This window comes from Mesoplodon densirostris, chromosome 19 (genome assembly GCF_025265405.1).
Source record: "Mesoplodon densirostris isolate mMesDen1 chromosome 19, mMesDen1 primary haplotype, whole genome shotgun sequence".
NCBI classification, from domain to species: domain Eukaryota; kingdom Metazoa; phylum Chordata; class Mammalia; order Artiodactyla; family Ziphiidae; genus Mesoplodon; species Mesoplodon densirostris.
This window is the reverse complement of record NC_082679.1, coordinates 62188566-62214984: the sequence shown is the minus strand read 5'-3', so window position 1 is coordinate 62214984 and position 26419 is coordinate 62188566. Positions and strand designations below refer to the sequence as shown.

The 26419-nt window shown below is 49.6% G+C and overlaps 1 protein-coding gene across 1 annotated transcript in view; it reads right to left on the bottom strand.

Moving 5' to 3' along the window:
• Nucleotides 1–26419, bottom strand: part of CRISPLD2 (cysteine rich secretory protein LCCL domain containing 2) — a 66895-nt gene that overhangs the window by 19192 nt on the left and 21284 nt on the right. Inside the window, exons 4-13 of the mRNA XM_060083470.1 lie at nucleotides 24316–24448; nucleotides 23748–23863; nucleotides 19850–19950; nucleotides 14426–14566; nucleotides 12154–12214; nucleotides 8420–8486; nucleotides 7802–7932; nucleotides 5638–5681; nucleotides 3448–3520; nucleotides 708–783 (exon numbers count right to left, since the gene is read on the bottom strand). Of these exons, the coding sequence (XP_059939453.1) occupies nucleotides 708–783; nucleotides 3448–3520; nucleotides 5638–5681; nucleotides 7802–7932; nucleotides 8420–8486; nucleotides 12154–12214; nucleotides 14426–14566; nucleotides 19850–19950; nucleotides 23748–23863; nucleotides 24316–24448 (943 nt within the window). The remainder of the gene's footprint in view (nucleotides 1–707; nucleotides 784–3447; nucleotides 3521–5637; nucleotides 5682–7801; nucleotides 7933–8419; nucleotides 8487–12153; nucleotides 12215–14425; nucleotides 14567–19849; nucleotides 19951–23747; nucleotides 23864–24315; nucleotides 24449–26419) is intronic.

Here is a 26419-nt window from a genome sequence, read left to right as displayed (position 1 = left end):
AGGTCCCACGGTATAGCACAGGGAACTATATTCAATATCCTGTGAAAAACCATAATGGAAAAGAATATGAAAATATATATGTGTAACTGAGTCATTCTGCTGTACAGTAGAAATTAACATAACACTGTAAATCAACTATACTTCAATAAAAATTTTAAAAAAGGAAAAGAAAAAGAAAAATCAGGCTAAAGCTTCCTTGCTAAGGTTAGGAGGGAAAAATGGAAGAAAAGACTCCAATATAATAAGAGTGGTTATTGACAAGTAGTAAATTGGAGGTAGTTTGTATTTTCTTCTATGTGCTCTTAGCTCAGTGTGTACACAGCCACAAAGAAACGCAGTGAGTAGAGTGGATGAATAGCTATAAATGCATCAGGAGAGCCAGAAAGGTTATTAAATATCTGGGGGAATGAAGTGTGTGATGCACGGAAGCCTTCACATGAAAAAAGCATGTCAGTAAAGAAGCAGAATTCAATTTACCAAACTCTGAAGCCACCTGTGTACGAGGAGGTATACCTGTGTCTGTATTCATTAGCACACATTGGTGGAAGTTCAAAGATTTCTGTAAATGGAGAAACTAGGGCAATGGTAGCAAAAATGAGTGATCTAAATTTAGCTAGAGACACAGGAATGGGATCTCAAGTTTCTGGTGTCCAGACCTTGGAATGTGGTTTTTGTGGGGTGGCAGCTGAAAAGGCCAGAATACTCACGTCTGCATAGATGTTGGTTCCGAGCACGGGAGCCCAGTAGGATGGCTCATCTTTGCAGTGCGCCGGACAATGAACTCTGGAAAACAAGAAGCATTTAGGGGATGGTTATAATCAGCAGAAAACAAAATTTCTTGAGAAAAGCAGCTGGCCCTCTTTTTTTTTTTTTTTTCCTTTTTTTTTTATTAGTTTCTGCTTTATAACAAAGTGAATCAGTCATACATATACATCTGTTCCCACATCCCCTCCCTCATGCATCTCCCTCCCTCCCACCCTCCCCATCCCTCCCCTCCAGGCAGTCACAAAGCACCGAGCTGATCTCCCTGTGCTCTGCGGCTGCTTCCCACTATCTATCTACCCTACGTTTGGCCCTCTTTATTTGAACGTCAAGATTTAAGTACTTAGGTGAAAGGCAACTACCACACGGTTTACTCTTTAAGAAAAAAATACGCCTCTCCTACCCTAGCAGTGATAAAAAGATATTCTTCCTTAAAAGTGCATATAGAATTTTAAAACCCCATACAGGGAGGCATAAATTGGGAGATTGGGATCAACATATATACACTACTATATATAAAATAGATAACTAATAAGGATCTACTGTATAGCACAGGGAACTTTACTCAATACTCTGTGATGGCCTGTATGGAATAGAATCTAAAAAAGAGTGGAGATATATATATATATAGATATATATAGATATATATATATATAGATATAGATATATATATATATATATATATGTATAACTGATTCACTTAGCTGTACACCTGAAACTAACACAACACTGTAAATCAACTATACTCCAATAAAATTTTTTTAATAAATAAATAAAAATTTTAAAAACTGTAACTAAAATGAAAGGAATTAAAGGTTTTTGGGTCATTTGCTGGTTGATTACTTGATTAAAATTGCTGGTTTACTCAGTGTACCTTAGTAATGCATGCTTTCTGTTTCTTTTTTCTGACCAGTCACTTATTAATAAAATGGAATATCTTTATGGAAAAAAAAAGCCATACGACAAGACATGTACAAACAGCAAGGTGAAAGGAAATACAAATCTAAGAGAGGGGAGTATGGGATTGTAAGGGGTTGTTCCTCCCATTCTTGGATGTTGGCTGGTTCATACTGTGGCTACATTATGGAGATTACGATCAATAGATTTTTTGGAAGGCCACTTCCCTGTGTAGGGGAGGAAAGGGTGGAGGCCTTCACCTCCATGAGCCACAGAATATTCCAGGCAGGGGGCACTGATAACCCGGGGCAGGAAGGGTCAGCTCACTGCTGTGTCAGTCAGCACATCCCTGCCATAGGGGATGAGGAGAGGGCCTCAAACTGGAATCTCTCACACCAGGAAAGAGTATGAGCTTTACTTAAACAAAGGTCTTTTGTCTTTATCCGGAACAGGTACACCATGGGCTGGAGCCCAGGGACCAAGGAGCCAAAATGGCAGCCGGAAGCCCTCTGGCTTGTGAGTAGCAAAGGGGAGGATTCAGGAACCCCATCTGGTCCCCTCACTGGCCCCCTCCCGGGGCTCTTCCCTGCTCACACCTCGGGGTTCTCCACCTGTTAGGTTTCTGTTTTGTTTTTGTTTTGGCCATGCCGCACAGCTTGTGGAATCTCAGAGCTACACAACCCGGCTTCTGACAGGATCTAACAGGTACGCTGGAGATACCCCTTCTTTTGTTCTGATGCACCATCCTCCCAAAGCTCAGCCAATTCAGGTTTGGGCAGATGCATGGAAAACCCACTCCTTAGACAAACAGATTGCGGTACATCCACAGAATGGAACGCCCGCCAGTTGGCCATATGAAAGGATAAACAAATCACCGATTCACTCAACAACGCAGAGGAATCGCAAAGCACTGTGCAGAGTGGAAGAAGCCAGATACACAAGTCTCCGTGCTGTGACAGCTCCATGTATATGAGATTCCAGAAAAGGCACGATTATACGGACAGAAAGGAGGTCAGTGGTTGGCAGGGATGTGGGTGGGAGTTGGAGGGAGGGGGGCGGGACTACAAGAGAACCTGCTGGGGTGCTGAAAATGTTCTCTGCCTGGATCGTGGTGTACATTTGTCAAACACATCGAACTGTATACTTTTAACAGGTGGATTTTGTTGTGTGTAAATTATACCTCCAAAAAGCTGAGTTTTAACGAGCTAGTTCTAAAGGGACCCATAGAAAGCATAACAGATCAAGTACAAGAATCAAAGAGCTGATTCCAAGGGGACCAGTGGCACCCAGCTTCCACAGTTCTCTACTGACCTAAGAGGCCAAGAATGACAGGTCCCAAGGTCTGTCTGGGGGGCTTGGGAAGAGCTTGGTGGCAAATGAAGTCAAATACTCTCTCCTTCGAGTGGAGGTGACATCTAAAAGGGCAAAGTCATCTCTTCAGTTAAGTTCCCAGAGCAGGGCCCTGGGGCCTGGCTACACACGGGGCTCACCCAGAAGCTTCTAAAGATGTGCATGTCCTGCTGGGCCACGCCCGGAGACTGGGATTTGTTCTTTTAATGCCTCTCAGGCAATTCCAATGTGCAGCCAGGGTTGAGAACGAGTGGTCTCAGGGAGAGGCCAAGTGGGTCCTTGACTCGGAGCACAAAGCGACTGACTTCCTGGGCGGACACACACCAGGGCCACGTCTAGAACTCAGCTGTGCGTGGCTCCGGGCAGGGACCGCAACCCAACCTGGTCCTTCTTCTCTCGGCCCCCATGTTTGCCAATCCAGATGCCAGGGAGCCTTACCTTGGGCAGTGGGTCCCCGGCTTCTCATATGGGCAGAGCTGGGCCACGGTGGTGTAGCAGTCCAGGTCCTGCACTGTGAATAGGAACACGTAGGGGGAAGGGTCAGGTCACGGGCAAGCCTGAGCCTCAGGCTACTGGCCTGTGAAACAGGCTGCTGGACAACGGGTCCTAGGGGTTCCTTGGGCCCCCGAACTGGGATGAGAGCTGGGATGAGGCCCCGGCAGGTGGCAGGCCCCAGTGCTCCTGGCACCCCCCGCCAGGAGCACTCTAGGGATGAGATAAAACACGAGGCCCAAGTGTTTTCACAGGTCAAAGGTATCATCACCCTGAACAGCTTCTCTGTGGGGCGAGCAAACGTTTCAGTTGCATCGTGCTTTTCCACCTTGAAGCCTCTGCCTCTACTTTATCCTGCTGGAGCCTCATGGCGTGTATTATACTAATGATACAGATGGGGAAACTGAGGTCCAGAAAAGCTAAGAGACCTCCTGAGGCTGCACAGGACATGGTTGAGGGTCCATGTTTCTGATTCCCAGCCTAGAGCTCTTTGCTCACACCCTTCCCAAGGGGCAGGTGACCCTTTCCTTCAAGGTCACATGTTGTGTTTTAACAACAGATGTAAGAAAGCGGTTCTAACACTGGCCACCTGTAGTCTCTGACAGCCTGTCCTTGTCCAGTCCAGGGCTCGGCAAACTCTTCCTTAAAGAGCGAGAGAGTAAACATTTCCAGCTCTGTGGGCCCTACGGTCTGTGTTATAACCACTCAGCTCTGCCATCGTAGCAGGAACCAGCCACAGACAATGTGGAAAGGAATGGGTGCGGCCAGGTGCCACTAAAACTTTATTTACAAAACAGTCAGCAGACAGGATTTGGCCTTGAGGGTTGTAGTTGGCCCACTCTTGGTCCAGCCTATCACTTGGATGGGCCAGGGATCTATGCAGCAATCCAACAAGGGGACTGGTTTACTACACCAAGGGTCTGCTATACAATGGGATGCTGGGGAAATCATTAAAATGAGGTTTAGAAGTCCACTTAAAGGTATAGAAGACTATTCTTGATATATTATTATTTGAAAAAAAAATCAAAAAATCAGGTTACCAATTCCATTTCAATTTTTAAAAACATATCAATGTATACATTACCAATGTACATACTCTTAATGCAGAGGGAAAAGAAACACTACAGATGTCCACAAAAATATTCAGAGCAGTCATCTCTGAATGGTGGAATTTAGGTCTTTTTTTCAACAATTCTCTGGATTTTTAAATTATCTGGAATAAACAGGCATTATTTTTGTAATAGGGGGAAAAGCTGCTATATGTTTTTATAAAGATATCTAACCAGATATTCTTGTATCCGGGGTAAATGACAAGAATTGGTTTCCCAAAAGAAGAAAGGGTCAGTGGGCAAGGATCAAGGAGAGGGTCCAGGGGAGGGTGCTGGGTGGGGCACCCTGGCATGCCTGCCTGCCTGAGGCTATTCCAGTCAAGTGTCCAGTCTGGGCAACTATAACCCAGACCCCAATTCTGGTTACAGCATGCTGTCCCATGGATGCATGCCACCCTGCCAAATGAACATCCCGGAGGCCATACAAAAAGCTGGGCCAGAGACAGCAAGTATGGGCCACGGACTTCCCCACGTTTCCCTCTTGTCCATGGCAGACATTACTAATCTATCAAGCTCCGTGCTCTGCTGAACCCAGAATGAGGCCTCAGAATCCTTCTCAAAACAAGGCTCCAGGTAGCCACTATCACTCACTAGAAATTGACACTCCCTATGCAACCTATTAGCTACTCTAGACCCAGGCATTAGTATTTCTGTGACAGTCAGCTGGGAACCCATGCCTGTGTTTCAGGTTAGCTATCTAGGTCCATTGCCAAGTTCAGATTTTTTTTTTTACCGTGCCCCACGGTTTGCGGGATCTTAATTCCTAAACCAGAGATTGAACCTGGGCCACAGCAGTGAAAGCTCCAAGTGCTAACCACTGGACTGCCAGGGAACTCCCCCTAAGTTATGATATTTTAAAAAACTAGTTAAAGAATAGACCTCCTCAGGAACCTCTTTACAATGCTGAGAACAGCAACATCAGCAGACATGGTAAACATTAAATCAATAACTAAGAGGAATGAAATTCCAGGGAAACCCAAGATAACCTGTGTATTGCAGTCATATAAGGAAAGACTGGCCAGCTTACCTTTTACTTTTGACACCGTGAATGAGCTGGAGGGCTTGTATTTGCTGTAAAAGGAATCATTAGGTAAATGCAAACAGAAATGCGTCTAAAAGTACACGCTTGTTCCTGCACTTATTTTATTTATGGCCTCAACTTTACATTTTCCTACTTGTTTCCCATCAGCCTGAAAGCCCTTGGGACATTCTAGAGCAGGATCTAGAATGAGAACATTCTAGAGCAGGGCTCGTTAATTTTCTTTGTGCCAAGGAGCCCTCTAGCAGCCTGGTAAAGCCTACGGACACCTTCTCAGAACAATGATTTTAAAATGCAATGATAAGTTTAAAAGATTAGAAGGAAATCAGGTATTATTAATATCATTATTAAAGTATTAAAACAAATTTGTGTTAGCGTAATAGCTGTGCATCTTTATTAACGTCTTGAAAACAGAATCTAGCGGCAGGTCTTCTAACTACTGTCATTTGGGGATCATGACAGCAGAGACTGTTTCAAGGCGTCTCCATCACGTGGATTCCTACCCGTGGGAAAGTTGATGGCCCTACGAGTGCTACTCAGATTGAGGGCTAACATCCATCACAGAAGAAAATACCACATTCCAATTAGAGGTTAGTAAAACTAAAGCTTTCATTTGCTTTGCGTTCACAGACTCCCCGACTCTAATTCTAAGACGTGGAGAACCCCACTCTAGATGTAAAGTTGGCCACTGGAAGGGACCAGAAATGGATTCAGGACAAGGGTCCCAGGCAATGCAGGACCTGAACCCTTGGTCAAGCCCACAGCTCCATCGGTGGTGGGGCTGAGCTTCATCAAGGCTGGGGTTGAGGTCACCCAACCGATCTCTCCATGAATATTTTCTTTGCTTTCGTTTAAACTTCCTTGCTCTCTTTTTGTTTACATAAAATCCCCAGCTAAGACAGAAGAAGGAATATTGCAACACTGCCCGAAGAACCAGGCCTTTCCAAACAGAATGACTCACGTAGTTTTTGAAATGTTCTGAGTGGCCTCACTATTTGGAAGGGACATGGACATGCCACCTTGTAACTGTCACAGGAGCATCTGCTGGGTGCCTTCCTGCTGCAGACCCTGGGATGGGCACTGACACGGGGGTCCCTGACATGCTGCCTCGTGGTGGTTTAGCTGGGTGTCCGCCCCGGGTCCTGCCGTGGCCCTCATTTATAAATGAAAGTACTGCCACCCTAACGGGATGAAGAAGCCAGCCCAGGTCACGCAAAGGGAGAAGTCAGAGCCAGGTCTGTTTGACCCTAGAGCCCCCAGTGGGTCCCACCAGCTCCTGGTCACCTTATGCCTCAGATGCCCTGGACAGATCAAGACACGACCTGCCGTGGTTCTTCACGGTCCCCCCATCCCATCAACCCCCAAAAGTCAGAATGGCGAAGATGGTCTGCCCCGTCAGCCATCCACATACCTTACATGAAAAACACCTTGCGAAAACAAGTAAGAATATTTAAAAAATGAAAAGCCTCGTTCTCAGGGGGAAAAAAAAGTGCCAATCAAGAATTAGCCTATGGGGTGGGATAGGGAGGGTGGGAGGGAGGCTCAAGAGGGAGGGGATATGGAGGGGAGGCTGATTCACTCTGTTATACGGCAGAAACTAACACACCATTGTGAAGCAATTATACTCCAATAAAGATGTATTGAAAAAAAAGAATTAGCCTACAAACTCAAAAGATAACATCAATCATTACTGAAGTGTCTGAAGAGTTCTCAGGGACAAGGAAGGGAGAAAAAGCAGGATTCAGAACTCAGATTGCAAGACTGTATGCTTTTGAAGGTCATGTACCTAGATTATCTCCGGGAAGTGGGAATGAAGAGATTAGTATTTCTTTATTTCCATTTTTCTGTATCTTAATGGCTATGTGTACATTTCATAATTAAGAACAGTGTTAATTTTAAATACACAATAAACTTTCCTAAAACGTACAAAAACAAACAAGAAACAAAACTCAACCACATTAAACACACACACCGAAACCCACTGGGATGAAATAGGCTAAAGGGCCAATGGGGATGGTTTCTGAGTTATGGGATTAAGGTCATCTTTACTGTTTTCCTGCTTCTTTATATTGTTCAGTACTTTTCAAAGTTTTGACAGTACTCTCATAATCAGAAAAGAAGTTTTCAGGAACCCTGATCACCAAATAGTTACCTCAAAGACTGCACGCCGTTTCTCTCAGACTTGACGAAAAAGGGGACCTTCCCATTCCTGGTGACGTCCACCAGGCCTCCCTTGTCGTCCAGGACCCCGTAGTGAATGGCGGCCCGGCAGATGCTGGACGCCTGCGGGGGACAGGCCAGATTGTAAGTACATCTGAATTCATCTTTGTCTGCGATCATTTCCAGAAACATCCAAGATGTTTGTCCTCAACCCACAAAAAGCCAAAAAGTCGGGCCAAGGCTCACACCACTTCTCACTCTGACTGCACTCTATAACATGTCTTTGTTCCAGGGGGTGCTTATCTTTAAGAACTCATCCGAGTTGCTTTACAAACTAAGAACAGGGACAAACAGCCCTTTCTCCCCATCCAGTGGAGCATTTAATGCTCGGGCTAAAATGGAGACTGGTCTGCTCGAGGGTCATCCCCAGTTCCCAAAAGTGGCTTCACAAGTTTGTGACACTAGAAACACACACGGATCAGCTCTACAAAAAGGGGGGTTTGACTAAGGAGTGGAAAGAAAATCTGTTCACCTGAAAACCAGCCACCTGCTTTTAAAACATAGACAGGAGTCCACACAAGCCATTTAAAGAAATGCTGGCCATACTTACACTTTCATAAAAGAGAGTCCCAAAGAGTTTTGCCCTGTTGTGCAGGCAGCCTGCTGGGCACTGGTACCTGATGCAGAAGAAAGAAGATGATTTTCAGAGGTAAACACGTTCATGAAACCTCATCATGAATCTATTGGGGTTTTTCCCTTCAACAGCTCTATTATTACATATAGAAAAGCGTCAGTGATACAGCATGCATTGTTTTGGAGCAAGTGGCAATTCACCCAGGCTGAAGTTTCTAGTCACACAGACACAACTAGATTCAACTTGACCTCCTTAAAGACTATTTTCATGTGCTTCAGGTTCAAATTGAATAGATGGACAATTCTATGAATAGATAGACAATTCACAGAATAAAGACAAGTGGCTTCAAAGGAACCAAAAAAAATCCTCAGACATCAGTCACCAAAGATGTGCAGACTGAAAGGAGGTGGCATTTTCCAGGCGTCAAGGGTTTTTTAATAGAATAAAACTAAATGATGGTGGTCATGTGCACAAACAACAGTTAATCTTTCCAGAAAGCCTTCAAAATTCATATCCCTTAAACCATAAGCAAAACGGAAAGACAACCTCTGCACTGGGAAAAAATATTTGCAAATGATGCTACCGACAAGGGATTAATTTCCAAAATATACAAACAGCTCATACAGCTTAATATTTTTTAAAAAACCACAAACCAATCAAAAAATGGGCAGAAGACCTAAATAGACATTTCTCCAAAGAAGACATACAGATGGCCAAGAGGCACATGAAAAGATGCTCAATATTGCTAATTATTAGAGAAATGCAAATCAAAACTACAATAAGGCATCACCTCACACCAGCCAGAATGGCCATCATTAAAAAGTCTACAAATAAAAAATGCTGGAGAGGGTGTGGAGAAAAGGGAACCTTCCTGCACTGCTGGTGGGAATGTAAATTAGTGCAGCCACTATGGAGAACAGTATGGAGGTTCCTCAGAAAACTAAAAATAGAGTTATTGTATGATCCAGCAATCCCACTCCTGGGCATATATCCAGAAAAGATGAAAAACTCTAATTTACAAAGATACATGCATCCCAATTTTCACAGCAGCACTATTCACAATAGCCAAGACAAGGAAGCAACCTAAGTGTCCATCGACAGATGAATGGATAAAGAAGATGTGGCATATACATATATATATATATATATATATATATATATATATATATATATATATATAATGGAATATTACTCAGCCATGAAAATATAAAATAATATCATTTGCAGCAACATGGATGGACCTAAAGATTATCATACTAAGTGAAGTAAGTCAGACAAAGACAAGTATATGATATCACTTATATGTGGAATCTAAAAAAATGATACTAATGAACTTATTTACAAAACAGAAGCAGACTCACAGACATAGAAAACTTATGGCTACCAAAGGGGAAAGCAGGGGGAGGGATAAATTAGGAGTTTGGGATTAACATATACCCACTACTATATATAAAACAGATAACCAACAAGGACCTACTATATAGCACAGGGAACTATCTATACTCAAAATCTTGTAATAACCTATAATGGAAAAGAATCTGAAAAACAATATATATATGTATAACTGAATCACTTTGCTGTACACTTGAAACTAACACAGCACTGTAAATTAACTATACTTCAATTTAAAAAAAATTCATATCCCTTGATTCTTGAATCTCCCAAGCAAAAAGACAGAAAGTCAGATCTCCATGTTATTCCAACCATTTGTAATAGGAAAAAACTGGAAATAAGTCAGCAGGTGTCAAAGGAATAGCCAAATATATTTTTGTGTGGCCAAATGTCAGAGTATTATGCAGCCACTAGAAGTGAAGTTTTTGAGGAATAGTTATTGACTTTGGAAAACCTTAAGTGAAACCAGTAACACACAAGATCGCGTAACAGTATAGCCTAAGCAGTATTAGCCTAATCAGTGCACAGAAACTACATAGAATGGTTACTGATATTCACGAGATTCTGGGACACTTATTCTTTCCTTTATGCTTTGCTTTGGTTGTTGTTTTCCTGAATTACAATGAACAAGAATACCTTTCAAAGTCAGAAAAAAAAGTCCAGTAAATATTATTTTTGTAAAAGCACCACGTACAGAAAACTGACGTGCCAGATGGTGGGACAGCTTCCAGGAGCTGCACCGTGAGCGTTCTTGTGGTTGCAGGTGGGCTGAGTTCTATATCTTGACTGGAGGCATCTCACAGTCTTCCTGTGGACAGACCCCTGCCTTTTCCGTGCTTGGGGAGGGTCCCCTCTACCCCCAACCCTGCAGCTCTCTTGATGCTAACAACAAATGCTCTCCAGACCTTGTCATTTTTTCCCCACTGAATATTCAGGCGTGATGCTCTTGTAACAAGCTTGCGGTTCAGAAAGGCACATCACCACCAAGGGGCAACTCGGGGGCGTTCCGGGAATCCCAGACCTGTGAGTTTGCAGAGTGGAGACCCCTCCCGGTGCGAGGGGACAGACGGTTGTTCCACCACCCTCACTGCCACGTCTTGCCCATCTCACCAACAAACTGCCTGGTTCTACTTTTGTAGTACCTGCTGGCCCATCGCCAGCTGCTCGTGGGATGACGTATGAGCCCCTTGAACATCTGAGCCTGGGCTGCTCTGTCTGTCCCAGGACACTCCTGGCAAACCAGATCCCAAAGTCCCCGTGGTATAAAATAGGACCCTCTCTTTTAGGTAATACAATATACCTTCTCTTTTAGCGTGTGCTTTAAAGAACACGATTCAGGGTTTCCCTGGTGGCACAGTGGTTAAGAATCCACCTGCTAATGCAGGGGACACGGGTTCGAGCCCTGGTCCGGGAAGATCCCACACGCCGCGGAGCAACTAAGCCCATGCACCACGACTAGTGAGCCTGCGCTCTAGAGCCCACAAGTCACAACTACTGAACCCGCGTGCCACAACTACACTACTGCCCCTGCTCCGCAACAAGAGAAGGCACCATGATGAGAAGCCCACGCACCGCAACAAAGAGTAGCCCCCGCTTGCCACAGCTAGACAAAGCCCGTGTGCAGCAACGAAGACCCAATGCAGCCAAAAATAAATATAAATAAAATAAATAAATGAAAAAAAATGCAATTCACCTTTAGATAAATGGATGCCAGAATCCATAGGAAGAAGATTAAGGGCCCCTCCACCGATAACACAGTTTCCTGCCGTGAACCTGAGGATCTACGTAGGGCCGCTACACCTGTTGGCCACTCACTGCCAGAAGGAACAGCCCAGCAGCTACATTGCCAAAACCAAGCTTGTTCTTCTTGGCAGATGTTTTTCAACATCTGAAATGGACGAGACTAAGTGACTCCATCAGCTACATAAATTTGTTCAACACTGGGGACACGCAGGCCGCTCTTTGTCTGGTGGGGCCCCTCGGGAAGCAGGCCGACTTGGATTCCACAGCAGCCGTGCTGGACCCGTCCACGGCCACACCTGCCCTAACGATGCCGCAGCCCCAGTCGTAGCCGGCACAGAGCTCTGGGCTAGCCCGTGCTAGCTCTGGGGTAACCCCTTCATGCAGAGAGATGGGAGGGAGCCCCCAGCCGCACAAAAACCTCGGTCAAGATCTCCCTGTCGATAGCACATCTGCTGCTAGCACATCTGGCATTTCTACAGATGTAGATCAGGTGACAGATCATGATGTGACCCATGACGGAGAGCAGGTGCTTCAGAGGGCTGTAGGCGGCGGGACAGGGATGGGCCAGGCCTTACCTGTTGCACGTGGACCCTTTACACTTGTCCTTCATCTTGGTGTCGCACCTGACGACTTGGGCTAGGAGAGAAATGCAGAAATACTTGTCAAGGCGAGAAGTGGGAGGACGAGTCTGAGTTAGAAGACCCCATCCCCCCCTCGGAGGAACTCTCTGGAACGTTCTGGAATCCATGTCATAACGAGAGCAGGAGCATGGCCCAGTGGCTGCAGGCTTAGGGTGAGGTTCAAATCCCAGATCCTCTTTCTAGTAGCACTGTCACCTTGGACACCTTACTCCCCCTCTCTGAGGTTCAAATTCTGCTTACTAATCGGGGTGAGTACAGTATCCACCTCCAACGGTTGCTGTGAGCCTTAAATGAGAAAGTAAATGTAGGCTTGGAAGGGAGCCTGGCACACTAGGTGCCCCATAGCCTCCCAGGGCTCTGGAGGGCGAGCCTTGTCCAGCCCGGTTGGCGGGGACCCAGCCATTCTCACCAGTGTCGGCTCCCCGCCCCCAGCCAAGATGACTTTGCCAAGCTTTCCTTTTTGGTTTATTTTATAGGGACATATCAGAATCTTGCAGTCGTGTCACAGTTTGACAAAAAGACATATGACTTTGCGATGTTACATTATTAAAGAAAAAAACAACTGAAGTGTTTGGAATTTCTGGACAGACAAGAACATCAGCGTATTTCCTGGTCAAAGAAAGCCACAGCTGACTAAACAGGCAGGAAGCCCAGGAGGAAGACATTTGAAGGCCCAGAGGCTAGAGACTGGTGGGGGCTGAGGGCAGGGCAGTTGACAAAACAGCAGAGGATTTTTGAGAAACATGGCCATGAGCTGGCCTCCTACTTGGGGGTGAGTCCAGTTTTACGCTGTGTGAGGTTTGGAGGGAAAAGAGAGACACCGGTGGGCAGAGGACCCACACTTGGTGCCGTGTCTGTAAGAAAATGCCCTCCAGAGCCTCAACCCTCCAGTAAAGGTGCCGCATACACAGGTGAGCAGGGGAGGGGGTAATCGGAGCCGGGCAGGGGAGGGCAGAAAGAAAGGAGCGAGCCCTAGCAGGCGAAGCGTCTTGGGAGACCAGGGAGAAGAAAGAGGGACAGAGGTGTGCGTGAGAACACTAGACATCTGGGGACTTCCGGAAGTCTCTGGGAGAACATGCAACTTCCGGCCTTAAGGGGGGGTGTCGGAGGCAACTTGATGGTGAGCTCAAAGCACAGCTGACGCTGGGTGGCCCCCATTTACTGCGAATAATCCCCACAGCAAGCTGACGGAGCTGCAACAGCTCTGGTAAGGAGATGCGTGAGGACTAACAGATGAGGACGTTGACATACAGCCCAGGAGGTTTGTCCCAGGTCTAGAATCCACGGCCTTGTTCCTTAGTAATTGCTGCAGTTATCCTTTGTCAAGAACACAATGCCGGGCTTTCCTGGTGGCGCAGTGTTGAAATCCACCTGCCAGTGCAGGGGACACGGGTTTGAGCCCTGCTCCGGGAAGATCCCACATGCCGCGGAGCAGCTGAACCCGTGCGCCACAACTACCAAGCCTGCACTCTAGAGCCCGCGAGCCACAACGACTGAGGCTGCCCACCACAAGTACTGAAGCCCGCGCACCTAGAGCCCATGCTCTGCAACAAGAGAAGCCACCGCAGTGAGAAGCCCGCGCACCGCAACGAAGAGTAGCCCCTGCTCACCACAACTAGAGAAAGCCCGCGTGTGGTAATGAAGACCCAACACAGCCAAAAATAAGTAAATAAAATAAATTTAAAAGAAGGAACCCAATGCCTCTTGTAAAATATGGACATATGAAATGCAAAGGTCCATATCTCACTGATTTAAAGAAATGCTGACAGAGGCATCACTGCTCCCACTTTACGGATGAGCACATCAAGTCTCAAAGAGTCGGGTGACTGTCTGAGTCACAGGGCTGGTGCATGATGACCACGGGAGCCGGGCTCCACGCTGCACGTTCATTCTCCCTTTGGGAGCCAGGCACTTCCAGTAGGAACCCAATTTCAGCCCAAGTCCTCTTTGAAAGGACAAGAGAAGGTCTAACCTTAAAATACCTGCCAGGGGGGAAAAGGCCACCCAAGCACAGCTCCTATAATGCTTCTTTTGAACATTTTTTAGAAACATCTTCAGGTTGTGCTTTTTGCAAGCTACACCCCACCCTGTTCCCTGCTGTTTGTCGACTTGGAGACCTCTCAACCCACCAGTTTCCCTCCTCTGCCCACCCCAAAGAAAGGTGCCCCCTCCAGAGGTGGCTGGCAGAGGGCAGAGCCCCACTCACTCATGTAGTTCACGGCGGGGGCTTTCTTGGGCTTCGTGGGTCTGATCACCCTCGGCTGGACCCAGATGTGCTTCTCTTCAGGAATGGGGGCCATTTCCACCTCGTTCATCTCGTCCGTTTCAGGTTTTTGGTCGTACGTCTCTTAATAGTGAAGAGGGAGAGAAAAGCAACATGCTGGGATTCAACCAAAACGCATTTAGGAAAAAATAAAGAAGCAATTTGGAAACTCAAGTTGTTTGAGGTTTGGCTTCACAAAGGGTCATTTCAGTGGCAAAGAGAAAGTTACATTTCAGGACAGCGCTGGCCAGGTGGAATTCTCCCCGCCAAGGGGCGATGGATGGCTCTCTGCTCACTGTGTTTGCTTTGGACGCAAGAGTGGCTGGGCTGAACAGAGGTTAGAAGGCCCTGGCGCCCACCCCTGGATCATCAGAATGGTTTCTTGTCCCGTCTCTGCCCAAGGAAGCAGCTTCAGGAAGCCGCCTCATCCTCTGACCCCAAACTGTAGCTGTCTCCGCTGAGGTGCCTCTGGCCCTAGGTTCTCACTGGAGGAGGGGTCCGCCTCATTTACACGCCGTCATGGCACACGAAGACCCTCATCAATGCTCTTGGACCCCACTGCCCCTCACCGCCAGCACATTATGCTTCCTTCCCCACCCCTGCAGGCCAAGATCACTTAACCTTTCTCTGCACTGAAGTTTCGAAGCCCAGTAACATTGGAACCATCATCTAGAACGAGCCAAAGACCCAACTCTTGGTTAAAAAACTTAGTTCTTCGGGTCCCAATATCTTCCCCACCCAAATATTATTATTTCTCCAACCATGACCATGAGCTTCCTGTTTCAGAACATTCTAATTCACCGCATACATTGCATTTATTAAGCATCAGTTTATCTTCCAGTTTTCATCATGAAAGTCAACTATTAACCACTCACTGGGATCTGCAATCAGGCCAGCTGGATACCAAAGCATGAATTCCAGCCAAAGTAAAGCAAAGTATTGCTGTTTGAGTTTGCTTGAGCACCCTTACCAAAGAAGAATCGGTGCGCAACTCTGCTGGGGGACCCCCGCCCCTCCAAGGATGTCTGTGGACCCGAGTTGGAAACCCCTGCCTTCCAAGCTCCTCCGGTGAGAAAAGACAACAGATGTGTCTGGGTAAGAACGATTCCAAGGAGCAGGAATGAAGCGCCCTCGCGGCCTCTCTGTGTCAACGGATTAAAACTCAAGTCCCATCACGTGTTCACCAATCCCCAGCCTCATCCTTCTTCTGAAGAGCAACAACTTTTCTCCAAAAAGCAGACCAAGGGTTTGTGTTGATACAAGACATTCAAGAATATGAAGGGCAAGTGACATCTTCTCTGATGTTTTTCAAGGCTGGGATACTCTGCAGCTGTTTCACTGGCCGATTCCTCACGGCACAACCACTACCCTGACCCATGAGGAGGATGGACAGGATTTAAGCCGGAGGAGAACAGCAATCCTGAGTCCCAAGTTCATTATCAGAGCTCATGGACCTCCGTGTACTGCCCCTGGATGGCGTGCTCACCACCACCCACCTCCCCCACCAGCTGTAAACTCCCTGAGGCCAGCAGCCAGCCTGCTTCACACCACACGACACCCAGCTCCCAAAACATAGTAGCTGCTCAACAAAATTTGCTGAGTGAAGGATGATCAAAACGCCCAGCAAATTCTGTCTTTGAACTCTTTTGGGAAAAAAAAAAAAAAAAAAAAAAAAAAAGTCCCAGCAAAGCTTAAAGACATTCAGGAAGGGAATTCTGAAAACATCATGCACAGCCAAACGCTATAGGTGAAATCTTTATGAAGACGCTGGGTTTGCAAACACCACTTGGGACCCAGCGGCTGTCTCTTGTCTGTCTTCCCGTCAATGTGGCTTTTCAGGTCTGTCCTTCACTGAAAGCCAGAGCTGTCTTTGGAATAAGCTGGGTTTTCTTCCACTGGCCGTTAGGATTTTTATACCTCATAATCGTGGCTTTATTTAGCCAAATATAGTTGGGTAAAGCAGTCTAAAGCATTTGAGGGCTCACTATTTAAGAAAATGGGTAGACGGTCCTCGCCCTCAGACACACACATGAAAAGTGGAATGCTTACCCAGAGGACGGGCTGTATTTGATCACATCCTAATTAAGATACCCTGTGTGGACCAGCATAGGCCTGGGGAAATTCCGTGCCCAAGTTGGCTGCAAGGTTACCCTGTGCACCGTCCAGCTCCGGACCAGGGCTCCCAAGGCACACAGCATTGCTCCATCATTCTGCAGACTCCCACCTGGTTCCATAAGTGGGGACGAAGCTCATAACTAATGTCAAGCTCTCACCTCATCCTCTCGTTGCCCTGGGAGGCATGAGCAGCCCCATTTTACAGACGGGAAAACCGAGGCTCAGAGAGGCTATGTGACCTGCCCAAGCTCACACAGCTGAGAGTTGAATCACCTTTCCCCAAAGTCCACACCCTTCATCGCCACACAGGGAAAGGCTGCAGGGATGGAATCTTCTCTTACGGTCTATCCTTATCCCTGTTCCATCTCCATTATAGGTCAAGGCCTTGCCAGGCACACCTCAATAAACGCTTATTAAGTAGCTTATGCAGATAAGCTGCTTTAGAAGAGACTTTCTGCATGGTTAGCTAAGAAAATCGGGATGCCTGCCAAGCAAAGTTGGGCATTTTCCACCAAAAATAAAGAAACAAGTCCAGGAGGCTTCACTGGGTGGGTTAACCAGCATCTAGGCTATCTTTGTGTGCATTTGTTCTTTGAAAATGACCCTCTGTGGATATCGGGGGTCTGTTTACTCAGACAACATACAGAACACACCTGCTACGTGGCCCTGGAGGACCGGGAGTGAACCAGCAGTTGCAACTACAGGTGAATCAAGTTCAAGGAGAGTCTGGGTGCAGTAAGAGCACGGAGGCAGGTGGGCTGCCTGTCTGTGGACTCAGTGAAGTCTCCCTGGAGGAGGTGTGACACCAGAGCTGTGTTTCCCGAGAAGAGAAGGGGTCTGCCAGGATCCTGAGATGGATGGGGCCCCCAGGCTGGGAGAGGGCTCCAGGTACCTCCCAGGTGAGGAAGAACCCCATGCCAGGTGATAAGCGCAGTCATACCTCCCCACTCCCACCTCTCCAAGGAAGTAATGAGCTGTGTTCATAAAGCACTGACTATGTGCAGGCTGCTGTCCTAGCAACTCACATCCTCCTTGTTGCATCCTCCCAGCAAATCGTCTGCGGGAGAGCGATGTCATCACGCTTACAGATGGGGAAACCGAGGCTCAAAGAAGGCAAGCAGTGTGCCTGAGCACACACGTCCAGGAACGCAGAGACGCCCCGCTCTGCCTGCCCTGCACCCTGACAGCCTGCCTTGTGCGCACACGGAGCCCCCTCCTAACGCGAGAGCCAAGGGGGAGCCCCAGTGGGCATCCCTCCCTCACGGTCCCCAAATGAGCACTCAGGATCTGATGGGGGGATTTGCCCCTCTGGGTGACTGGACAGCAGCCACAGGACCTGCCTGAATGGGGATTTGCGACCTGATATGCCTGGAGTGTCAGCCTGCATTCTTCTCAGCCCTCCTACGACCCCCAGGGGCTGACACATCACCCCATTTTCACACAGGAAGACTGAGGCTCAGAGAGATGAAATGCCCTGCTCAGGTCCTCACCGCTGGAACATGTAGGGTTGATATTCCTCAGGCAGCTGTGTCGCACTCTAAAACCCACGCTTGTCCCACGAATCCAGGAATCGGAGCTGGGCTATCTGGGAATATTTCACTAAGGACAGGTGTGGGCACCTCCCTCTCGAAGACAGTGAAGAGGTGTTGCCTGAGAGGGGGTGGGAGGGCAGGAGAAACTCCATCTAACAAATGCTTACAGAGCCCCTGCTGCGTGGCAGGCACTGCCGGGACCTGCACATCCCTGTGGGCCCCTCTGCCCCACAGTCTCGTGACCACGATGCCTCATCTTCCAGGCCTTTGCACATGCTGTTCTGCCTGCCAGAAACACCCTTCCCTTCTCTCATTACTAGGCCATGTCCTCTTCCTCAATAGCCGCCTGCCTGGGAAGCCTTCCCTGACCTGGCTGATGGTGGATACTCCTGCTATTAAGCCCTGAGGCATCTGTTACTTCCCCTGAAAGATGCGTGTCACTCCTCGGGGCAGTGGCCCCGCTGGACCTCATGTTCCCGAGGGCAGGACCGTGACTGTCGGGTCCCCACGGTCATCCCCATCCCCGTCACCTAGCAACGTCCTGGCACACAGCAGGCGCTCAGTACATTCACACTGAATGCACCGACTCTCTCATCTGAGCCTGAGATACGTCATGGAAGGCTGGAGTTATCATACCCATTTTGCTGATGGGCAGAGTGATCAGCTGGTTTGAGCAAACAGCCTCCAATCATGGAGAGCCAGAACCAGAGGCCTCACGTCCAGACTTTGGGTTGAGCCCCCTGAGTCTCCCCCGGAGGCTCAGCCACCCGCATATAAACTCACGACCCAGGGGACCAGCACGGACTGGCCTGTCAGATCCTTGCTTCTCCCCACCTGCAAGATCCCCACGCCCGTCCTGCAGTGGGCAGAGTCGGTAGCGAACAGCAGGCCTGGGAGGGTCTGGGAGCCCCACTCTTCACCCCGGAGCCCACCGGACTGATCCTGCGTCGCCCCCCCCCGCCAATCCCACCTCTCCTGAAAGACCCCTCTCAGCCATCACGAGACCTGTTGATGGAGCCACGGGAAAAAAAACACATCTCAACCTCAAAGACACGGTCAGCTCCTTGGCGGGCTCTCCTCCTTCTGGGACGGAGCCGGAGGAAACAGTCCCAAATGCCAGGAGCACTTGAGGCACGAAAAATGTGCATTATTCACAGGAGCGGGGAACGTGGGAACATTCTGAGCAGCAGGCAATAAGCAAATGCTGGCATCGCCGGAAAACACGGCCTTTGAGAGCTCCGGCTTGGCCTGCGCTGTGGGGTAGGGGAAACAGAGGTTTCTGACGAGTAAGGGCTGGACGAGCTGCACACGCGGCTGGGTGGCCGGCGGGGGACAAGGACGGGCAGGAGGGGCTCTGACAACCCACGGGGGCGGCCCCTGCCCGGCCTGCAGCTCGCCTGGACCATCAATCACGTGGCTGTTTTAAATTCCTTGTTTGCTGTCTGTTTTATACCAAACTCTGAGCACCAAGAGGGCAGGGATGCCTCCCACGGGAGACGCCCACTGGGGGGATGTCCCAGGGGCAGCCGTATCCCCGGGGAGCTGGGGCTGAACCCTGAGCCCAGAGATAGGGAGGGGAGGAGGGGAGGGCCGAGGGTGAGGGCAGGAGGGACCAATTTCCCCCCCAAATTGTCCAACTTCCCCGTTTCACGTCAGCCACTCTGTGACTCAGGGACTGGAGGGGACACCCGTTCCAAAGGGTTTTGAAGTCGTTTCCTACCTCGGTAACACAAGTTGTTCCTGCAGTGGCCTCCGTAACTGGGCGGGCACTCGGAGCAGGGCCGGCCAGTTCTGTAGGGGGCTTCTCCGATCCAGTTCCCCCTGAGGACAGACCAGAAACACCGTCAGGGGGCCGCCACGCCAGGGCCCGGGGGCTTCTCTCTCCCTTCTGGAGCCTCTCGGGACCCCAGACACGGTCAGGGAGGAAGGAAGGTGTGAAGAGGGAAAGGCACCTGCCCTGAGCCCCTCCTGTGTACAGAGTCTAGAGAATTCCAGAAGAATCCCAGTTGAGAGAAGCATCCTTCTCCCTGCACCTTTGTCCTGTGGCCTCACACAACTCTGAATGCTGTCAGCCACCCCCAGTCCCAGCCCCGATGCCTCTGCACTGGAAGCTGCTGGGATCCTCTGAAGCCATTTCTCAAATGAGTAAAGGTCAGCCTGTTCCAGGGAGTGCCTCGTGTTTACCACATACCTACCTGCTCACTCCATCCTTCCAACACCCCAGGAGGGACGTGCTGGAGTTCAATCCTTTTTCAGAAGAGGAAACTGAGGCTCAGAGAGGTTAAGGGACTTGCCCAAGGTCACACAACGAGGGAGTGGGAGGGCTGGGATTTGAACCCAGGCTGTGGGGCTCAGAGCCTTTGACCACACTCTGCTCTCAGGGCTGGGACCAAGGTCCCTCTGGGCATTACAGGTGCCATCCGCCTGCCTTTGAAGTTCCCAGGGCAGGAAAACCAGAGGCCGGTCAGTGGGATTTCTCCAGGGGCCGGGTTGCAGGTGGTGAGTGGAATTCCCAAGCCCTTCTCCCAGCACCTGGGCCTTTAGCAGCACAAGCTGGAGAGGTGAGTGATTGGGAGCCAGTCTCCGTGATTTGTTCTAGAAACTTCCTTCATGGGTGCCCCGTCACCTGTCTGTCCACTCAGGAAAGAGATTCGCGGCCCCGAGCCTGGGCCAAGCATGGCCGAGTGGTGATGAGCAGACTCCCGGGGCTGGACCTGGCCCTGCCAGCCGGGTGACCCCAGCCAATGCCCCTCGACCCTGAGCCTCTGACCCCTTCTCTGTAGTGGGGTGGTCATGAGATGAAGGGGGCGACTGTGTGGATGCCTCCGACTGGGGCCAGCCCCTGGTGACGGCAACATGCTCTCTGAGCATCTGCTAAATCAACATCCTCATTGGGTGACGTTTCTGACGGCTGTCCAGGGTGGCCAAGGAGGGGTCCTGAGAGTGATGGCCGGGAGACAACTGCAGAAAACACACGCTCTGTTTGGCCCCGGACAGCTCAAAATAGCAGAACGGCATCACCCAGGGCCACGTGGGCATCGGGCCTGGGGATGGTGGGAGGGGGGCTGGGGGTACTGTTATAATCTGCACCCACGGATGGCTAAATAACATCCCCCACCAGGCTGCAGACCCTGCTCCGCTGAGCACCTCTGCCCCATGTGCAGGCTGGCTAGGGGCTCACGGGGGGCTTCGGGATGACCCTCCCAAATGGACCATCACCAGGCAGACCCAGGGTACCCCAGCACCTGCCCTGTCACCGGGTGGGGCTCAGTAGGTTTCTGCAGACCCTCCGGGCTTCCCAGACAGGCTCCTCCCCTCCCCCAGCCAAGTTCACCAGCACAGGTAGGCTCCACATTTCCTCAGAGACAAACCAAGTCTCCCACACAGCTGGAGCAGTAACTCTCCGGGTTACCGGTCGTGGATGCGGGCTGGGTGCTAGGCGTCCTGTAGACGGGCAACCTCCCCGCTCCCAACAGCCCCAGGAAGTGAGCACCCTCCCGCCATCCATGAGGCCGTCAAGGTGCAAGACCACCCCACCCCACCCCCTCCCAAAGAGACCTGAGCCCAGACACCACCCCAGGGCCCACCCTCTCAGCCACTGCCCCCTGCACGGCCGGGGGCTCGGATTCTTGAAGAAAGAGGCTGTGGACATCACAGAAAACCACAAAGACATCTGAAAAAAACTGCCCACCGAACACACAACACCACGGACGAATCTCCCAGACACGGTGTTGAGAGGCAGACGGCAGGCACAAGAGGGCATATCTGTCCATTCACAGGAGGGTCCGAACCAGACAGACTGACCGATGGGGAGGGGTGTCAGAATGTCAGCCACTCTGGGGGGCATGAGGGAGCCCCCCCCTTCCAGCCTGGGGCCCTGGAAATACTCCCTCCCTTGACCTGGGTGCTCGTTACACAGGTATACATAAAGCATATACATACGCATGGACTGAACGTGTGTGCCCACCCCCCCAATTCGTATGATGAAACCTTAACCCCCTAACGTGGCTGCATTTGGAGATGGGGCCTCAGAGGAGGTGATTAAGGTTAAAGGGTCACAAGGGTGGGACTCTGATAGGATTAGTGTCCTTATAAGAGGAGACAGAGAGCTCAATTCCCCCTCCCTCTCCCTCCCCCCCAACCCCCAGCACACACTGAGGAAACACCATGTGGAGACACAGGGAGAACATGGCCATCCGTGAGCCAGAAAGAGACTCCTCACTAGAAACTGACCCTGCTGGACCCTGACCTGGACTTCCAGCCTCCAGAGCTGTGAGAAATAAATGTGCATTGCTCAAGACACCCGATCTGCGGTATTGTGTTACAGCAGCCTGAGCTGACTAATACACGTCTATATGTGTGAAAATTTATCCAGCTGTGCTCTTAGGATTAGTGTACTTTACTGTACACAAGTCATTATTTTTTCAAGAAAGCGGTAAAGACTAAATAAGGGAAGAATGGTATTTCTGGTTGGATCTTCTAGTGTATTTTTTAATATAAAGACTTAAATCAAATGATTCCTCGCTCCCCACCTGCCCCTCTGCAAGGAGTTCCACCATGGGGACCACCTTACTGCTCTTCCATGGGGCTCAGGACCCTCCCATGGATGACGTAACCCCCCTGCCCTCATCCCTGTGGGCTGCTTGAGACACCATTACCACAGGCATGCCAGATGGTTTACAGAGAGTTTCTATTTTCCTCCCAACCTCAGCGATTCCCTCTTCATGCTACCTCCTCACGGCCACTCCTGATCCAACCCAGTAAATGAGGTCATTCCTGTTTCATGCAGTGATGGAGAAAACATGCCTCAAGGGCACACTGCGTGCAGGGCCCAGTGCTAGGATGGCGGCCAGCCCAGTGGCCAGTGTGCAAACCATAGGCTGTAAACTGGGTGAGCCGGTCTCTGAGAATCAGCACATACTTGTCTGATGAGCAACGGAGGTGAATGAGTAAAGGGATAAGTGATACGTTGATGACATCGGGATGCTGTCAAGAGGAAGAGCGACTATGACCTAAAGGTGTGATGAGGTCCCTTCTGGAAGGGGAAATATAAAGATGCAAAAACTAGGACTAGCATGAATACCAATTTTTTAGAGTGCTATCTGCTGCGTATTTTCAGAGAAAAAGAATCTCTATGACAGACCCCACTGGCTGCCCAGCCAACTACTCCTGCTTCTGACTTATTCAAGTAGCCCCAGGGGATGACTGGCAAAGCCAACTGGGGCAATTTCATTGGTCAAAGCCAACTGGGGCAGTCTTGTTCCCCCTTGTCCATGAGTGGTCTAGTTCTGGCCAATGACATAAGGAGAAAGTGGGCCAGGGGTGAGAAAAGCCTAAGGAGACAGGCCTTTTCTACCCTCCTCTTCCCTTCTGTTGGGAAGATGTGATGCCTGGGGCTCTACAGCCATCTTGGGACCACGAGGAGAGGACAATACAGCAAGAAGACAGAAAGTTCTCATTGACATGCTGAGCTATTAAGCTAACCTAGATGCACCAACCTCTAGATGCCTTGTTAGGTGAAATAATAAAGAGATTTTACCACTGAAGCCAGTTTTAGTTGGGTCTTCCATAGCAGGCAAACACACCCCAACCCATAAAACCATGTCACTTGTTCTTACTTTGGAGAGTAATTGCAGACGAGGTAGACCGCATTCTCCCAAACATCTCCCCAGACATTCATCCTCTGGCAGGTGTTCACAGCACAGCCAATCTTGGTGGTTGTGGCCCAAACTATCTGAAAAGATGACATCCATACATCTGAGCTCAAGGGACAAATGACCAGGGTGACATAATCTGGTCTGGATCCATAAGGTGCTGGCACTAAAGGGGTGTGTGGTGAAGAGGTGAAGGACCAGATTCTTCCCCTAACCCATTAAAGATCCACACATTTCTTTAAAACAAAAGCAAAGAAACAAAAAAAAGAATAAAAAAACACACAAGGAAAATTCCCCAGCAATGTAAAGCTGCCATAGAAGTTTCTAGTGCTTACTCTCAGTTTCCATATTTGTGAACTGGCCACAAACAGCCTGGCCCACCAGCTATACTTTGAGTGGTGCTGAATTAAAGGAAAAAATTAAGGCAATGATAGAGCAGAGGTTTTCTGACTGGGCAACAGTCCCACAGGGCCAGGTGAGTGACAGTGTTTGGGGGTGCCAGGCTGAGGTCACACCTGATCTTCAGCCTTACCTGTGTGTAGTGGGTGCACATGGCCCCAGAGCACCTCTCCGGACACCAGGGGTTGCACTCGTGAGGGTAGGGGTAGGTGTAGTCCTTCACCTCGTCATACCAGGACTGCACGTGGAAGCCAGGAGAGCGATACCTGCAGGGGCAGATCAGCTTGTTACGTGCCAGCCACCAAGCATCCAACGACAGAGACCCCCACTGGCAGCACTGCCATCCATGGGGCAGCTGGAGGGGGCGCTTCTTTGGGCCAACAGCCCCATATCCCACCCAGCATCTGTTGAAAGTGCTTAAAACCCAAATTGGCCTCCTCTGGGCTCCAGGAGTGTCCCTGGGTGACCTACAAGCCACCAGTGTGTGTGGGAAACTTTAACCTGGCTCCCGGTGAGTTCTTTTTTATGTTAATAATTATGTATTAACTTTCACGTACGTTTGGGGAATCCCATATTTCACAGCTATTACCGCTTAAGACAAATCCCATATTTCACAGATATTACTGCTTAAGACAAAACTGAAGGTGCGGGCTTCCCTGGTGGCGCAGTGGTTGAGAGTCCGCCTGCCGATGCAGGGGACATGGGTTCGTGCCCCGGTCCGGGAAGATCCCACATGCCACGGAGCGGCTGGGCCTGTGAGCCATGGCCGCTGAGCCTGCGCGTCCGGAGCCTGTGCTCCGCAATGGGAGAGGCCACAACAGTGAGAGGCCCGCGTACCGCAAAAAAAAAAAAAACAAAAAAAACTGAAGGTGCAAGTCCATTTAAAGTCAATGTAGAGAAAAACAGTCAGTAGATAACTGAACAGATCCTGCCCAGATAACTGAACTGTGGCAGGGGAGGATCAGGATGCTGGGAGACAGCTGGCTATGGCGGACAGGGTAGACAGGTCCCTGTCTCTCTCACACACACACAGACACACACACACACAGACACACACACACAGACACACACACACACACACACACAAAGAGCACCCTAAAGCCTCACGTTTCTGTAACGTGATGACCAGCTTCGTTCCTTGGCTGCCTGGGGACCCGAGGACTCAGACTCAAGGAAGAAAACTCATTCAAGGCACAGGAACCCACAGGTGTGCAGAGCCCTGCAGTCAGCTGGGCAAACCCTTGTACCAAGCTCCCCTTTGGGATTTTATCACCTGAGCCCTCCCTCATCCCCAACCCTGAGGAGTACGCCCCCAGCCACTGCTGGTGGCCACCACCCCCTCGCTTCAGCCGTGTCTGCCAGGTTGGCACCGGGAAAGAAAATAAACCAGACTGGAACCCCCGGTCGCTGTCACCAGCAAGCGTAAACAAAGCGGTTTCAATAAAGAGAACAGATGTGGTGGGCACTGGTGACTTCTGAGGGCACCGTGGGGACCCGGGTGGTTAGAAGTCTTGTAACAATTACTGTCAGGACCCAGGGAATGGTGGCGGTCAGTGCCGCGGCTGGAGAAGCAGCCTCCCTTCCTGGGGCCAGCTCGGGGCAAGAGACACACGCAGCAACAGAGCTCTGGGGCCACAGGGAACCCGTCACCAGTGTGTCTATTTCCCTGGAACCTCACAGCCAGGCTGGGGTGGTTTTGGAAAGAGAACAGTTGGCTGCAGAGGGGTCTTCAGAAGAGGGTCTCTTTTGTAAAGTGAGTTGGCAATATTCATCCAGAAGAGGGACAGTCTCTGTGTCCTGGGACTCATCAGTCCTACCCCTCAGAGGTTTCCTACTGAAATCATTCAAATGAGCCAAGGGGGAAAAGAAAAAAAAAAACCTAGCTACAAGAATGCAATGGCTTGGGCTTCCCTGGTGGCGCAGTGGTTAAGAACCCTCCTGCCAATGCAGGGGACACGGGTTCGATCCCTGGCCCGGGAAGATCTCACTTGCCGCGGAGCAACTAAGCCCGTGCGCCACAACTACTGAGCCTGCGCTCTAGGGCCCGCACTCCACAGCAAGAGAAGCCACTGCAATGAGAAGCCCGCGCACGGCAACGAAGAGTAGCCCCCACTTGCCTCAACTAGAGAAAGTCCACGTGCAGCAATGAGGACCCAACACAGCCAAAAAAACCCAAAAAACAAATAAATAAATTAATTAAAAAAAAAAATAGAATGGCTAAATTCCAGTCTGTCAAC